Here is an 18,650-nt window from a genome sequence, read left to right on the forward strand (position 1 = left end):
TTAATAAAATGGAAATTTATGATACGTCTGTATTTTGAGTCTATGGTCCACGGTTCGACTCTAGAAAAATTGTCAAATCACGGGAAAAATAAATTTCGCACTGCAGCGCTCTGGATGCATGAGTTGTAAGGCACCATGTCTTGCTTCCTTATTTAGGAAGTCTGGTACATGAAATTTTCCATGGTCATAGATGATTATAATATACTTGCGAACACGGGCAGTTTTTGACACTGAAGACCACGGTTCGACTCTAGAAAAATTGTCAAATCACGGGAAAAATAAATTTCGCACTGCAGCGCTCTGGATGCATGGGTTGTAAGGCACCATGTCTTTCTTCCTTATTTAGGAAGTCTGGTACATGAAATTTTCCATGGTCATAGATAATTATAATATACTTGCGAACACGGGCAGTTTTTGACACTGAAGACCTCGGTTCGACTCTAGAAAAATTGTCAACTCACGGGAAAAATAAATTTCGCACTGCAGCGCTCTGGATGCATGGGTTGTAAGGCACCATGTCTTTCTTCCTTATTTAGGAAGTCTGGTACATGAAATTTTCCATGGTCATAGATAATTATAATATACTTGCGAACACGGGCAGTTTTTGACACTGAAGACCTCGGTTCGACTCTAGAAAAATTGTCAACTCACGGGAAAAATAAATTTCGCACTGCAGCGCTCTGGATGCATGGGTTGTAAGGCACCATGTCTTGCTTCCTTATTTAGGAAGTCTGGTACATGAAATTTTCCATGGTCATAGATGATTATAATATACTTGCGAACACGGGCAGTTTTTGACACTGAAGACCACGGTTCGACTCTAGAAAAATTGTCAAATCACGGGAAAAATAAATTTCGCACTGCAGCGCTCTGGATGCATGGGTTGTAAGGCACCATGTCTTTCTTCCTTATTTAGGAAGTCTGGTACATGAAATTTTCCATGGTCATAGATAATTATAATATACTTGCGAACACGGGCAGTTTTTGACACTGAAGACCTCGGTTCGACTCTAGAAAAATTGTCAACTCACGGGAAAAATAAATTTCGCACTGCAGCGCTCTGGATGCATGGGTTGTAAGGCACCATGTCTTTCTTCCTTATTTAGGAAGTCTGGTACATGAAATTTTCCATGGTCATAGATAATTATAATATACTTGCGAACACGGGCAGTTTTTGACACTGAAGACCTCGGTTCGACTCTAGAAAATTTGTCAACTCACGGGAAAAATAAATTTCGCACTGCAGCGCTCTGGATGCATGGGTTGTAAGGCACCATGTCTTTCTTCCTTATTTAGGAAGTCTGGTACATGAAATTTTCCATGGTCATAGATGATTATAATATACTTGCGAACACGGGCAGTTTTTGACACTGAAGACCTCGGTTCGACTCCAGAAAAATTGTCAACTCACGGGAAAAATAAATTTCGCACTGCAGCGCTCTGGATGCATGGGTTGTAAGGCACCATGTCTTGCTTCCTTATTTAGGAAGTCTGGTACATGAAATTTTCCATGGTCATAGATAATTATAATATACTTGCGAACACGGGTAGTTTTTGACACTGAAGACCTCGGTTCGACTCTAGAAAAATTGTCAACCCACGCGACAAAAATTTTCTTACTTCAGCGCTCCGGGTGCATAGGTACAAGGAACCATGTTTTATTCCTTTATTTATGAAATTAGATTCATGAAATCTCCCAAGGTCATAGGAAATTATAGTATACTTGATAACATGGGCGGTTTTTAGTCTGACGACCTCGGTTCGACTCTGGAAAAATTTACAAGCCAAGCGAAAAAAACATTCGTTCTACAGCGCTCCGTGTGTATAGGTACAAGGAACCATGTCTCACTTCCTTAATTAGGAAGTCCGGTGCATGGAATTTTCCACGATCATAGTTAATTACATTATACTAGATAATAAGGGCGGTTTTCGACCCTGAAGATCTCGGTTCAACTCTGAAAAAATCCCCAACCCACACAACAAAAATTGTCTTCAGCGATCCGGGTGAATAGGTACAAGGAACCATGTTTCATTCCTTCATTTATGAAGTTAGTTTCATGAAATCTCCCAAGGTTATAGGAAATTTATAGCATACCTGATAATACTTTTATTATTTTATTAAATAAAAATTAAATTATTAAAATTATATTATATGGCGGTATTTTAGTCTGAGGACCTTGGTTCGACTCTCGAAAAATGCCCAAACCAAGCGATAGGATGACTGATCTAAGAGGGTTGTTAATTTATTAACATTGCTACTCCAAATCATGTATGTAATACTAGAACCATCTGCTTACCAATTTTCTAAGAATCATGACAAATAATCTGACTGCAACTGCATTTAATTCAGCACAGCGCAAATGCATTCCAAATTACACCCAGACCATTAACAATTAAAATACTTATTGAGATGAATTGCTGGATAGAAATAAAAAAAGCTGGCACATCGTAATCACATCCTTATATTATAATAAAATTCACTACAATCTCCACAATTCAGTAAATCACATAACTATTTACAATTACAGTCATATAAAGTAATGTTTGATCATTAAAACAGAAAGTCATGGGCAATAGAATATTTTTCCAGAATAAATAAAATATAATTTTGTTGAAATAGTAGTACAATTTGATCAAACTAATTTCAAAACAGATGCACATAATTTAAGGCTTTTAAAACATCCATTTAAAGGTGCACTGCCATAATGTCTAGACTTTAAGGAATGATGATTTTGCTAATGCTGGCAAATGTAGCAGTAAGGTCCACACAACAGGTATCACCCTCAGGATTACAAATCCAGCCTGCCACTTAATGCATAGTATCCTGTCCCGGATTAAGAAGAACAGTTTTTCAAATAGTTCATGATTATCCACTGCACCAGGCTGCTAGAAAACATAACATATAAATACCATGAGACAAAGTAAACCGAAGAGTTAACAATGTAATTAATTGAACAAACCATTCAATTTGAGATGCACAAGTATGTTCATGGGAAATCAACATTCAAAAGGAAAAAGTTATGTTCATACAAGTTATCATTATAGGTCAGTGTATAGAATACCCAACAACACTTAAACCATGATCCCGAAAAAATCAGAACTATGTAATTGTGTTTGTAGTTCATAGAATAATATCTTAAAATAAATGGATTGTACTAAACATCAATTCCATACTTAAAATCATCAACTTCTAAATATACTGATATTCCTCCTGATGTAAGATCCTAATAAAATCCTTGCAAACCTGAAATACAATTAAAAAGACCATCGGAAACAGTACATATTACATAATTTCCAAGGATTGCAGATTGAAGTAGTCTCACACATTATCCAAATATGTAAAATAAAGTTGAAATGCCATTCACCATTACCATATGCCTGCAAAATGACAAGTTCACAGCAATGCATAAGGCCTCATATACTCCAATAGCATATACCAGCATTGCATTATAATTTGCATTGCATTATATACTTGCATTATAACAGCTTTGCCCTGATTTTATCTAACTTAAGAGACAGATTAGAGACAGCTTATCAAACTTACTTCACCAACGTTACCAAAGATAATCAGACTTCACCATCCCCACAGGTCAAAAATACTAAGATTTTCCTAAAGCAATGTCCCTGATGGGTATCTCATTTGCTCCACCATTGAAGACAGATCAACCTAGAAGAAAGAAAATAATTATAAGGACATCCTTGGATACATTTCGAAAAGGCAAGACAAATGAAAAATGCTCCTACTTACTCATGCTTGCCAATCATTCATCTTCATAGACTGTTTCCACAATGTTCCGAATGAGACTCACTTGCTCCCATAGTTAACACAGATGTTATTCCATTCTTCAAATCATTTAACAACTCTCATGGCTAACATGTTCACAATTCACCAAACCATAGATGACAAAGGAACCTAGGAAAGTGATAACATGTCCATATGATAATAATAAACTCTCATTGAATGCTTATTAATTGTCTAAAGTTGAGGCCTATGTTAATTAGTTAGAAATTGTAAATATTGCCAATCCCAATAATGAATGTAATACTAGAATAATCCGCATGCAAATATTCCAAGAATCACGGCAAATAATCTGACACAGTGATGTCAGTGTGCACTCAGGTGAGCCTTTAGGTACATTAAAGATTTTACAAATAACTGCAATAAATGAATATACATCAGAACATTAATTAGAATAGGATGGATTCCAAACTCAATCACTGATTTTAAGTCAGCAAATGCTGCACGGAGCAAATGCATTCCAAATTGAGCAATTAGACTCAGACAATTAACAATGACAAGACAATCATGGATGTAAATAACTGAAGCATAAAGCCTGTTAAATTGTAGGAAGTAGTTTTACAAATCCAGTAGAATACCTCGCTCATGTGTTAATTTTAATGGATATATTATGGGTTGAAATGCAATATAGATACAGGGTGGGGTACAGACATAATGGGTATTAAATGAAACGAAATGATTAATACCGAGCTAAATGCAGGAGATAACCCCGAAAGGAAAGATATGGTGCATCTCAATATGCAGTCAAACTATACTAATAATGTTGCATTGATGGAGAGAGAAATAAATCATCCAGGCTCATCATAATCACATTCTTATATTATAATTCACTACAATCTCCACGGTTAAGTTAATCACAAAACTGTATCTATATTCACATAAGTCATATGAGTGTGCACTGATCATTAAGAGGGATAGTTATAATATGCATATTATCATCCTGGAATAAGAATAACTGTTCTTCAAGTAGTTCATCAATAACCATTGCACCAGGCTGCTAGAAAACACAACATATAAAAACCATTATAAAAAGTATACCAAATGCCAGCAATTCCATACTTAAAGTCATCAACTTCTTAAAATAAACTGATATTCTCCCTGATGTAAGATCCAAATAAAATCCTTGTACACCTGAAATAGAATTACAAACACTATTTGAAACAATACATGCTACATAACTTTCACAGGTTGTAAAATCTCACATATTAACCAAACATGAGAATAAAGTTAACATGTCATTCAGCATTTGCCAGCTATATGAAAGGCTGTTCATAGCAATATATAAGGTATCATATTCTCAAATAACACAAGCTAGCTCATGCCATTACTAAATACTACCCAGTTCCCAAACTAATCCTACAAAAATATTTTGTAGCCTATAAAAGGGTGGGAAAAATGTGCACATTAACATTATTGAAACAAGTTCTAATTCTCTTGCATGACTTACCATTTTTTTAATAAATAATCCTCATGAGGCAACCAACTTCTTCCTTAAATTCTCCAGCCATCATTCCATAATTCAACTGATTTCACCATCACTCATGAATACCGTGTTAATGCCTCAACTGACCATAGATCATAATTCAACCTAGAAGAATGATAATAATGATATGAACACCATTGGGAATATGTTGCAACGGAACACAAGATGAAAAAATGCACCTACTTACACATGTGTGGTTATGAGACAGCTTCATAAACTTTTCCGACAATGTTCCCCATAAGACTCTCACTTGCTTCCTTAATTTCTCTATCTACATTCTACAATTCAAATGATTTTACCAGCTCTCATAAGTAACATGTTCACACTTCACCTGACCATGGATCATATATCAACCTAGAAGAATTATTAGAATTAAAAGAACAACCATGGAAATATGTAGCAAGGGAAGGACTGGATGAAAAAATACATCTACTTACACCTTTATGGTTGTGGAACAGCATCTATGACTTCTTTCAATAATGTTCCCCCAGGAAACTGTCACATTGTCCTTAAATTATCCAGCAAAATTCTACAATTCCAATGATTTTACCAGCTCTCATGAGTAATATGTACACGCTTCAACTGACCATAGACCATTCAACCTAGAAGGATGACAATAATGATAAAAACAACCTTGGTAATATGTTATAAATTTATAACAATATTTTGCGATTGCAAGGGAGGACAATGGAAAAAAACATCTACTTACACCTGTGTACTTATGAAACAGCTTCCAAGACTTAGGCAGTATTCCTCATAAGACGGTCACTTGCTTCCTTAATTTATCCAGCAGTCATTCCACAGTTCAAATGCTTTCATGAGTACATTTTTATTTTGTTGCTGCTTCACCTGACTAGCTCATCATAGTTCAACCTGAAAAAATGGCAGAAATAATAGGAACAACCTTGGAAATAGTTTGCATAGGAAGGACAGGTAATGCCTGCGAAAAGCAATGCTCATCACAATAATATCAGATTATAAATTGTATGTGGTCATTTTCATTAGGCTTCACCGTATTAATACTATTAACACCGTAATAATATCAATTGATTCACATCCTACAGTGGGTAATCTATTAACACATATAATGATTAGTATCTATTACAATGTTGAATATTTATTACTTTTTGCATGAATTTGGCCATATAATGTTCAACTTTTGCACTAATCCACAATAAAATGGGCTGATGTTGTTGCACCATTTACACAGTAAATGAATGATAGCATAGATTTAAGGTCTATTTTTCCCACACTACTGTTACACTCTCAATAACTTAACCTCACATAATACCACATGTCCTTATTCCCATGAATTCAACACACAATGACTGCACTCAAATAACTGTCAAATAATTGAACTGCCATATATTGATATCCCTATAGCCCACACTTTAATTAAATTCCTGTCAATAGACCCTTCCTTTAAATGAAGATATACTTTGCGACATTCTCAAAAACTACCAGACAACTTTATAAACGGTACATAGGCTTTATATAAATTTATACGCGAAGGAGTCCATGTATGAAGTTATAGGTTACTGCAATTCGGTGTGCATAATATCCAGTATCATGAAAATATCACTTCAACAGCACTGATACAAAAAAGTTAACTGAAAGCCAAACAAATAACGTAACAAGTGATAATTCAATATTCTACTACATAACTCATAAATTTACTACACACTAGCAGAATTAAAACTCGAGTAAAGCATATAACTTTCTCGTACATGGTTGCATTGAACTTCACAATCATAATTTGTAAATACTTTTCCATAATATCATAATACACTTACTTTTGCTTTCAGCATCCGGATTTCCTAATTAATCACCAACATCTCGTCCTGTTGACAGTCGGGAACGTCTGGTTCTTCCACCAACTCTCCTCCAGCACACGGGTTGATATCCGAGTTGTTTGGATGCAAGAATTTCTATGCATAACGTATAACGAATGCACGAGTTTAACAGGACATCTTATTACGACTTCCAAAAGTGCATAAAAAACTGAAATTATTAGAAAAGACTAGATTCGACTGTCGCCAATTTGTAATATTAAAACTATGTAAACTTATTCAAACTTTGTATAACTTATCTTCAGAATACATACCTTTTTCCAGAAATCGCTGTTGGAACGGCAGTTTGTTTATGTAGTTTGCGACCATCCTGTTGACGACACTCTTAACTTCTCCGCAGTGAAACAAACCTAAATAATAATATTCGTAAAAATTGAGGAATTTCTGAACAGAGAAGGCATTATCCATTGCACGTATAAAACTGAATTGAAGAAATGTATACTGGCGCAAGCGAGCCTACATACGATCCGATTATTCTACTAATTTACAATGAAAATGCACCATTTCCGTATTATTCCGTATGAAACATGACCCGAAGTAATAAATAACATTGAAAAGTTTGGCACTTTTGCATTACTTAACATAATTTCAAGGCAAAGCGTGATGAATCCGTATCAAAATATGCTGGTGACAACAGCGTTGTCAACAACTTTTGAGAAGCCTATATTTCTACTATGTGACGTTCCCTCATTGACATAGACTATTGCTAGAATTATTAAGACTTACGTTGAATATATAAATATTTACAAAGTACAAATACAGGCAAAAAATACTTATAATATTGTCACTTCCTTACCTCACAATGTGCGATGTTATTGTAGATTTCCATTTGTTTCTTCTGCAATCTATCGACCAAGGAGCCTTTCTTTTACGATCAGAAGGAAAACGAAATATTCATACTCCGTTTTTCGTGGAATTGGAGCAAATCGGAGCACTGCAGCACACAATTTTTTGAAATTAATTCATATGCCCTATGCAAACACCATGTAAACAACAGACAGGTGGGAACCAAGATGATCAAACCGAAATGCACTATGGGAGCGTGACACGACCTGCCTTTTACCGACCTTGTTCCATACTGCTCGCCACTAGAGCCACCTAACAGTGATTATAAGAAACAAGTTATCACGATTATTACTGCAACTCACAAGTCGTCACTAGAGGTCTCTGCCTATCTTCCATGAACACATGCCTCCCCCCTGGGCCCGGGCTTTTCAATATCCTTAGTGCCAAACTCAATTTTTGAAACTCTGCATCGCTAAATATGTGAGCTCTCATGGTTTGATTATTTTCTACTCTTCGTGAGACTTTGTATTTATTTTGTTAAATTTCTCTTGCTTCTGATCTCACCATATCATATCCCCTATGCAGGGGTTGATCCAGGATTTCTTTCTGGGGGGGGGGGGCACAAGGAAGGCCGTATCCAGGATTTTGTTCTAGGAGGAGGCACAAGGATACCTCGTAATACAAAACGAACGCAATGATAATGGGACAGTATTAAAAATGTTGCATATTTTTTAAGGGTCTGGGAGGGGCACGTGCCCCCCCCCTCCCCCTAGATCCACCTATGCCCCCATGAAAAAATTGTATAAACCTGTATAAAATTTGTATACATTCTTATACCATTGTCATTACAATGTATGTATAAGAATGTATCCAAATTGTATACAGGTTTATATAATTTTTTCATTGGGGATCCCACATCAATTTTTCTCTTCTGTGGCTAACACTACATAAGGATTCCATATTCTGCAACATAATTTCCTATTTTACAGAGTACTGAAATTTATCTTATATGGTGATAATAATAACAAATTAGTGTGAACACGGAATCATTTGAGTGCAACTTAAGATCATGAAGAAAAAACTATTGGAATTCAATATTGCGTATAATACTTGCTACTAATTACATTGCAACAATCTACTATATTTAGATTGTTGCAATGGAATTGTGGAAATACTGTTCAGCAAACATATCCTGATTTCACGGTACATATCAAAGTATGTGGCCACAATCAGCAGGTTTTTGCCAAAAGAGTACAATCTAAGCCATATCCTTGGCAATTCACTTTCAACAATTGCCAGCAAGGCTTGGAGCCACATGATATACTTTTGATATGGTGATCAGTGGCACAACATACCATACGGAAATGAGCATCTTGCAGTCCCCTTGGTATAGTTTGATGCTTTTGAAGGCAATCATAAGATTCCATTATTTTCTTCTAGTCACGGTGCTGTGCCATCCATAGCGGACGGGGAGAAGTCTGATTGCCTAAAAGCAACCTCAAGAAACCTTCAGAATTTGAATAAATCATGAGCGCTGGTCATTAGGAAATGAAAAAATGTATCAACACTCTTGTAGAAATCACTACTCACCCAGCAGATGATGCGAGGGACAAATATAATGATTTAGCACAGTGAAAGCACAAATTATTTTTACCTCTCCATGGACAAAATACACAGAGACCTTGGGTCTTTGAGGGAGAACATACATCTTCAGTTTGAAAAACCGATGAAGACAAACTCATTAGGCCCAGTATTAGCCTTCTAACCACCAATATAATTTCTGTCTTCACCTTTTTTTGCTAGTATGAAATTTAACTAGGTATTATAATACCATATCATGTAGCAAGGATAAATCTATTAGTATTCAAGTATGAAATGGATACCAGTGTGTCATGTGCTAATTCACGATTTTTTTAGGAGGTTAAAGGGCTTATTATCCCATTTTATCAATGCATTTGTCAATCCCTGAGTACCATTTTAATAAATTTTTTCATCCTTGGAGGAAATTAAGAAACAAAACCTTTTCACTAAATTCCTAAGTGCGATTTTAGATATCTTGTTGTTCAACCCTTGTGTCCAGATTCATAAAATCCTGTGTAATCTGGGTAAGACAAAATGTACTACAATCAGTTTTATTCAATACCGGAAGAGTAATCGCTTAGTCCAGCTTTAATGAATGGAACTCTTTAGTCTGGAGTTACATGTTTATCAAAAGCAGATGCTGATGCATGCATTAGTAACGTTGACTCCCCTGGTGATTTGAAAGGATTGATTCCTGGTTCCCTCAACATATTGGGCTCATTCATTATTTTTTTGCAGATTTTGATTGAGTTTGAAAAATTAAGAGACTCTTACTTTTTCCTTTTTCGACCCATCGCCAACTTCTCAAGGTATGGTATTTGGAGGAGGCGAGTGACAACTAAGGTCATTTGCGCCATGAGGGAAGGTTCGGGAAGGAAGGGTGGAGCAGAGCCGGCCTTAGGGCGGGGCGACCGGGGCGACTGCCCCGGGCCCCGCGCTTTGGGGAGCCCAGCGTTCGTGAAAAAAAATTAAAATATACGATAGTTTGAAAACGCAATTTCAACTATTACTGTATTGTTAAGTCCGTACTAGACAAAAAATAATATTATGAAAAAGGAATAATAATGCAAAATGAATAGTAATTTAAAGTAAAAAGTGCACTATTTATGTTTATTTCACGTTATAATTTTATGAATAAATATAATTATAAATTTTATTTGTATTATACTATTTTGAACTCAACTGCGTGATGGTATCATAACGGCGTACTCACGAAGTCTGAATTTGGGAGGGGAACACATACTTAGCCAGAGAGTGGTAGGGATTCAAAATGCTCGAGTTTGTAGATGGGGTATAGAGTTTAATATTTTAAGTGAAGGGCCCTGCACTGAAGGTTCGCCCCTAGCCCCGCACCTGCTAGTGCCGTCCCTGGGGTGGAGAGAAACCCGGCATCGGCGTTAGCCTGCTCTTAACGAAAGCCACCTAGGGGACCACAGCTTAACGTCCCATCCGACGGACGGAGTGTTGTCCTTGAAATGTTCTCCACACTACATTCAAGCAGGGACCAGGTAGTCTCTGAAATTTCTCTGCCACTGCTGGGATTTAAACCCGAGCCCACGGGGTGGGAAACCAAAACTCTAACCACAACACCAACCCGATCCCCACCAACTTCTCAAGCTATTTGCAAGATGATGATACAATTGAATATTCAAGCCTAAAGATGCTCCATGACTGTCAAATTTTTGATTGGCATATGTTATCCCGAATCAAGGAGCCCATCATCACGTAATTGAGGTATGTACTTTCACATAACATTTTTGAAGTTTACCTTCCTGCTTTCATTCCGCCAGTACAGCTTATTCTTAGCAACCAATCTTAAATCTTTACTCTCTGAAAAAACCATCAATTAAAGCAATACCTAGCTCATTTCCCCTAACAAGAAGACTCATCATACTGTCACTTTTATTTATGGTCTTCACTGACTCACCATTTCACAGAACAGTCTCCACTCACCTTTATTTCAGTTTCCTCAAGCAGAGGATCAGGTCTTCTAAAATTTAAAAACCATATGTTTTTGGATCAAGGTTGAATCATAAATTAAATAAAGTTGTTTTCAAATATTTATTACTGACATCTAGTTAGTAAGTTTACATTCAATCATTTTCCTTCACAAAAAGATTTTTTGCTGAAAATAGCAACAGAAAATCAATCCATTATTTTTCCGTAGATAAAAGTACTAAAATCAGGCACCATGGCCTTTTATATCACTGGGTCCTAGGTGTTAGCCCTTAATTTAATCTGTATCAATAAATACAAACAATTAAGAATTTCACAAAAATACATGACAGAGTTTTGCCTTAGTTGATATTACTAATGCTTTACAATTGAATATCACAGGCAGAGGTAATACTTGGTGTTGTGCCCAAACTTTTGATGAAATTGTAATTTCATGAGTGAATTTCAGATACTAGCTAAGTACACATTTACTATTTTAAGGACACAAAACAATCAATTAAGTGGGTATTCTAAATGCCTTAGTTAAGTTTATTTAAGACTCAAAATACTTAAACTAATTTGACTATGATATGAGAAAATGTTCTTAGGAAGGGATGTTCCTTCCGTTTCGATGCCTTTTAATTAATAGTTCAAGGTTAAGTTCTGATTTTCCTAGCCAAAAGAACTAAAGGAAGTGCACAGGAAACCTTTACAATATCACTAAAACTTCAAGCTAAGATTGGATGTTATGAGTTCTCTCATAGTCATCACCATGCTTTTTTTTCTGCAAGGAACAAGCAAATTCATACATTTTCATAGGTGCAATAATATTTTTAATAATGCCATAGTTTATGGCTTAGTGCCTTAAAATAATGCCACATTAAACATGGAGCAATGATTTCACATTTCTGCAATTCTCAAATATTGAAAACTTCCTGTTACTTGTCTTGTGATTACTAAGTGGATTCCCTTCAAATAGTTACGTCACAAGTGTAGATTTGAATCATTAAAGTAATGATTAAACCTTTTTGGGTTAATACCCAGTCCGCATCTATGATGATATAGCAACGTTATGTTTCAAAACAGACTTCAATGAATAAATACATCACAATGAAGGTGCTCACAGGAACTTGAACATTTATGTGTGTGAATTGATTTCTTCCACAAATCTCATATTCATCTACTCCCACTGAAAATTGCGCCACCCAGGGGCCCCTGGGTGTTGATATCAATGGCACCGTCTTCAGCGGTCAAAGTCTGCAATGGATTTGATGAGGCTTGGCCTGTAGGATGTCGGCAGGGGTGTCGGAGGAGGCGGGAAATGCTGAGGATGACGGGAACAGCAAGGAGGGCGTATCCCCCTGGGACAGCGCCTCGTGGCTATCCTCTGGGTTGGCAGGCCTGAGAAACCCCTCACGTAGGTGTACGTGGGAGGGGTTCTCAAGATCCTCTTCCTTGATGATGACGAGGAAGAGTTGGACTGATTATTGGCAATCAGCGGCGCCGACTTCTGCTTCTTGTGGTGCACAGGACGAAGGGTCCGCACGTCCTCCTGGAGCACGTTGCCGCTGGAGCTGGAGTTGGAGCTGGAAGAGCTGGAGGAGCTCGATGAGCTGGAAGAGCTGCTGCTGCTCGTCCCGTCCCCATCCGTGCAGGATGTGCAACGGCTGTCGTCCTCTACGCCTCCTCCGCCCCCGTTGCCATTGCCCCCTGAGTAAAGGGAGAGGGATTGCAGGACCTTGCGGAGGGAAGCCGAGGCAGACTCCCTGCGTCGGTGGTGGTGGTGGTGGTGATGGTGCCTGTGGCCGCCCCCGCCCCCCGACGAGGAGGAACCGGAGGAGGAGCTCTCGCCCCCGCTGCCCCCGTTGGGGGACGTCGGGGGCTGCTGCTCCCCTCCCGCCTCCTTGCCGCCGCCGCCACCACGCCTCCCGTAACCTCCGCCACCGCCTCCGGACGTGGGCGAGCAGGACTCGGAGGAGAGCGGACTGCTTCGGCGGAAGTCGAGCAGCTTTGCGAGGTGCGCGGAGACGGAGGACTGCCTGGGGGAGTTGCCTCCGCGACTCCGGCGCCATCCCCGCCTCTCCTCCTCCGCCTCCCGCTCCTCCGCCTCCTTCTCGTCCTCCTCCTCCTCGCTGTCGCCTTCCGCCTCCTCGTCGTCACCGTCACGACACTCGTCTGCTTCCTCCTCGCGTTCCGCCTCCTCCTCCGCCTCCTGCTGCTGTTGCTGTTGTTGCTTCTGCTCCTGCTGCTCCTGGACCTTGCGTCGCAGGGTCCGCGTCACCTCGGCGAGGTCGCCGCCGGAGGCGAGGGCTGCCGCCGCCGCTGCTGCCGCGGCCAAGGTGGCCGCAGCGGCGTGTCGGCTGTTGGCGCCGCCCCCGTTGGATAGGAGGAGGACGTCGACGGAGCCGGAGCGGTCCCGGAGTCGGCGGCCGAGGGCCCGGAGGATGTGGGTGCTGCTGCCGCCGGCCGGCCGGTGGGCCCGCCACTCCCCGCTGTCACCCATGTCAGTGGTTGAGCGGCGCGAGTGGGAAAAGTCCGCGCCAAAGAAACTACCGAGATTAATCACAAAAGTGTTCTCGTCTAATCTCTTCGATCTATTTATTTTGTCTATGCACCTCTGGCGCGCGCACGAAAATGCAGTGAGGCTTTTCTTTTTCTTTAAATCTACCTCTCGTACAACTACTTTTTTGTGCGTGCAAAGATATTCAGTCTCACAACAAGATCAATATTCAATCTCTTATAAATTTTTTTTTGTTTTAGTGTCTGTTTCTATTGGAGCGACACAGTTATTTTTCTGAACAGTCTCAGATGATCTCTTAAGCTTTACTGAGCTCAATGATTAGCGTATATATGTTTTCTCTCTATTTTGAAGCGACACAAATTTTTTTCTGAATAGCGTAATCAAATTTTGCTTTTCTCCTTTATAGTTCTCTTTACTTTGTGAAGTATCAAGAAAAAGCTTTATTTGATCAAGCAGAAAAAAAACTGAGTGACGCTACTTACGGAGACTTCCTCTGACGCGGGGGGTTTCGTGGATTTAGACGACACGGGTCTGAAAACTCCGCATCAGCGCCAATGGATACTTCTCGCTGGGAAGACCTTGGGTCACACGCTCGCAGAAGATGAACAAGCAGAGGATTCGCCGCTTCAGTGTGGCCGTGGATTCGGCGTGGATCTTCTCCGCGACGCTGGAATTGACCGACAACTTTTTGATCACGAAGATGTTCTTGTTCATGGGTCCGTCGCCTGGGTTTCAGCGGGAAACTCCGTTGAAGTTGCGCGGGCAGACGGGCGCAGCGGTGCTGTAGCTTGGAAAGCCGGAGATGATGATCCAAAAAGGACTAATCATTCGCTGGACGAAATGTAGAATATCAATCAGCTCCAAAGCTTAGGGAAGATACTTCTTGGATGCACTTTGTTCTGCAGTCGATGAGAAGTTTGAATGTTTGTGATAGAAAAAATTCTCCGAAACTCGAGTAAACAACGGTTTAAAATATTTCGAGGGCACAGTTTAAAATATTTCGATGGCGAATCTTCAGCAGCCGGCAGGAATAACGATAATCATTTTCTCCGGAAAAACCAGAAGAATTTGACAGTTTCCTAGAAAACGAGGATCTCCTGCTTCATGAAGTTCACTTGCACCCAACTTGTAACTTGCCTACCGCTCGTCACGACTGACTGTAACGGACTGAACACCGGTGATCGCGGGGATGCGAATTTATGGGTTAGCCGTCCGCGGTGCGGGGAGAGGTATTTTCCCCGCGGCGCCGTCGGAGTCTGCGCCCGGTTAGCGGATGCCCCGCTGCCCGCTCTTTCGGGAAACGCGGGAGAAACAGGTGGTCGCCGGCATAGGGGGTGGGGGATCGGGATCTGGTGGTGGGGGTAATAAACACAGGGGAACACAATGGGATATCCCAAACGGTCCGCGCCGGCGGCGGACCGCCGGACAAAGCGACGTCTGCTCCGACTTCATTCCGGTCCCTTGGGCAACAATGACGACTTGGTTATTTGCGGCCACGAGCCAGGGATATCTCTCTATAATCCTCGTTTTCACCCTCACAAGCGGAACTATTAATGCGTCGCTAGGAAACACACCAGAACGTAAACATATATCTGCTCGCGAGTTATATGGGGTGATCGAGGAAGCGCCCTAGCATCGAGGTTACTGTCGGAAACAACTGTTTCCCAAAGCTGAAATGACCGCCGCAGATATATCAATCGTAGATATTAATACACTCAGCCGGGAATGGTGTAAATTGAGAACAAAACATGGAGGAAGTTAGAGCGACGGACTGCGATGGCCTTTTTTTGTACTAAAATCGACTGCTTCTGATCATCGAGTTGCTATTATTGACCATGTCGAACGCAGGCTTCGGTTTATCTGCCGGCGCAAATATCGGTCTTCGACAGAGATGGTATTGAAATAACACGCCATTATTTAAAAGCGCAGCAAAAAATGAGCGACAAAATATAACCAGTCTGTTTTGATCCTCCGAAGCCAATAATATCTTGTTTATCAATCGTTCGATAATGATATGTGAATGTGGAGAAAAATTAAGGCGTCTCAAGTTTCGACACGACAGTAAAATTACACATTACAAAATTAACCACTGTGTTTGTGCAATAATAGTTGTTATCATAAAAAACTGAGCAGGAAGAGCAATATCGTTTCTGAAATACATTTTCATGCACCAAAAATTTTTGTATTCTCATAACCTCTGCATTATTGATATCCTAGTCAGCATTTGCTTCCTATTATCGATATGTTTCCCATGTGGAATTTTTGCATGGCACTATCTCCAGAAGAGTAAAAGACCGTGCAGATGACACAACCTTCTTTAAATACTTATAGACAGTTCTATACATTATAATCACATAGAAATAGTGATGAGTTTTTAGAAGCATAAATGATTCAATATATACATAGTTCAATTAATTTTTAAACGAGAATAATATGGTATAACAGAAACATAGATCACTTAACTTTCTCTTTAAATTTTGATGTTTTGAGTCAATGAATATAATCAATTATACTCGTTCATCCATAGATATCAAACAAAATACGCATCGAATGATAAAATAAAATGTTCAAGGTATACTGTATATACATGTTGTTTATTTCCAATTCCCCATAGCCTAATTTACGTGTAGCCAAATTTAACTGTCATTCGTTATATCGCTTACTATTACCTGCACTAGGAAGAAGACTTGGAAATCCGGAGTTAGATATCTTAATAAAATAATAATTATGCGATTTTCCAAATATTTTAAAATATAGTGAAATTCGACCAGGGACTAGTCCTTTGTTGACAGCATAAAAATGAGCAATAACTATCCATGCGGGATACTTGGATTTGAAACGTTTTCATGACGAATAAAATGTGGCAGAAAATAAAATATGAAAGATTTTAATAAAATCTCCAGGAATCTAAGCTATTCCGCTGTTTCACAGAATAAACGTAGGAATAAAATTGTGAATTCAATAGGGGCGACCATTATATAATTTTTTATTCCGATATCCAAGGTCTTTTGCTCAGATATTATTTTCATTGGTGTACGGTAAAATGAAAGATTCTTGTTCTCTACATGGAATTCGGGCTAGCTGCGTCGAAGTTGCTTTCAAGAAGACGTTTCATGGGTTATGCTGGCTACATCTTCAGATCATGTGTGAGTGACTCAAAAGGAATGTCCCTCAAGTGTCACGAAGAGATCTTGTTCAAATTTTGCTAAGTGACAGGAAATGGATACCCATGAGTAAGGGACAAGCAAAAGGTGGGGTAATTTTATAGCCAAAAGTGGAGTTATTTTTTTTTACAAAAGCGATGTTATTTTGCCCTGAAATCGGTGTTATTTTAACGTCATAATAATTGATGTTGAGAGGCATGCTTTCAGTGGCCCACCCATTGCCCTAGATTTAAGATATTATTAACCGAGGATAATTTAAGCAATTATATACATGGATTATTGCCTGAATTCACCTATTTTACATATTTTATCCTTCGCGTATCCATATATCCAACTTACATAGAAGAGAAATTACTTTTGAATGTCTCTAATTTCCAATGAAATATTGCTATTGTGATCAAGTTGTCTTCTTTTAGATTTATTCTCTTATTTGTAAACACAGTGCTATATCAGGAAAAAATCTTTCCGTGTCCACATTTGCAGAGGCAGGGAGGCAGCCAGGAAGTACGGCTGGGGGGGGGGGGGGTTTAGATGCAACTAATACCGGGGTGTTTGGGGGTGTGGAATACCCACCAGGATAAGCGTTAGGTGCGAGATTAATAAATTGCGGAATTTTAAGATAAATGGTTCAAAATGGTGGGTTTTACGGCTTTCTGACGGATATTTTATTAATCCTTACGCTATTCTATCAGTAATATCAATCCAATTAAGTAAAATGGATTAAACTTAAGCAGTTCTCTGAGCTCTGGGGGGGGGGTTAACCCCCAAAAGCCCCCCACCTCGCTGCGCCACTGTGCAGAGGGGATCCAAATAGCTTAAAGGCACTTAGATGCAAACTATATCCCAGACAATTTGAGCTCCTGGATTGCTTTAATTATATCCACTGACCCTCGAGAATTTAGCTTTTGTAGTAATTTCTGTAATTCTCCCAACCCCAACATCTACTTCTCTGTCTCCATTGATTCGAGGGCATGAATTTTTTGTCTTTAAGTCAGGGTTCACGTCTGTACTCAAAACTTCATGGGGATCAAAAACTGAGATCTTTCCTAGTACCTATTTTTCTGCTTATGTTCTACCGCAAGAGAACTAAGTTTGGTCGATGCCTTTTTAGCCATCTGCATAGGTATTGACTTTACAGCAGCTGCTTTAGAGGTCGTCATGTTTTGCAAATGTAATAAGTGGTTTTATCGAAAAAAGAACTCTTATAAATTTTTTGGAGATTCATTTATAACTTCCTTAACTCTTTCGAGAGGGTGGAGTTCTTTCCTTAGCTTGAATTGAGGACTGAGCTCCATGAGACTCTTTGGTTCCCTCTGTATGGAGCATTTATGTTAGACATTTGTTAAGAAAGGTCTTGCGGATAATCACGCACGAAAATTAATGAGCGTTGGTGGCTGAAACAAGAACTACATCGCAAGGATATGCATTTTGTATCATCTAGAAAATTTTGAACGAGATCTAAAAATTTGAACGAGATTTAAAATTGTAATTAAATAATAACATTTGAAAATTTTCAAGAAAAACCAAAAAT

The 18,650-nt window shown here is 39.1% G+C and overlaps 1 protein-coding gene and 1 long non-coding RNA gene across 9 annotated transcripts; both read right to left on the minus strand.

Annotated features, from left to right (window-relative positions):
- Nucleotides 1–2,783: 2,783 nt before the first annotated feature.
- LOC124165325 lies at nucleotides 2,784–5,509 on the minus strand. Of its 8 annotated transcripts, none has more exons than XR_006866202.1 (3): nucleotides 3,749–4,008; nucleotides 3,545–3,667; nucleotides 2,784–2,824 (listed from the first exon to the last, which is right to left on the minus strand). It is a non-coding gene; the product is annotated as an uncharacterized LOC124165325 (long non-coding RNA). The 8 variants fall into 8 exon arrangements; XR_006866199.1 differs by lacking the exon at nucleotides 2,784–2,824 and adding an exon at nucleotides 2,839–2,883; XR_006866198.1 differs by lacking the exon at nucleotides 2,784–2,824 and adding an exon at nucleotides 2,842–2,886.
- Nucleotides 5,510–11,552: 6,043 nt separating this feature from the next.
- LOC124164950 (putative protein TPRXL) lies at nucleotides 11,553–13,937 on the minus strand. The gene has a single exon (XM_046542188.1). The coding sequence runs from the start codon at nucleotides 13,935–13,937 to the stop codon at nucleotides 12,678–12,680; it is 1,260 nt and encodes a 419-aa protein (XP_046398144.1). The 3' UTR covers nucleotides 11,553–12,677.
- Between the last annotated feature and the right edge of the window lie 4,713 nt (nucleotides 13,938–18,650).

The sequence above is a fragment of the Ischnura elegans genome, chromosome 9, assembly GCF_921293095.1.
Source record: "Ischnura elegans chromosome 9, ioIscEleg1.1, whole genome shotgun sequence".
NCBI classification, from domain to species: domain Eukaryota; kingdom Metazoa; phylum Arthropoda; class Insecta; order Odonata; family Coenagrionidae; genus Ischnura; species Ischnura elegans.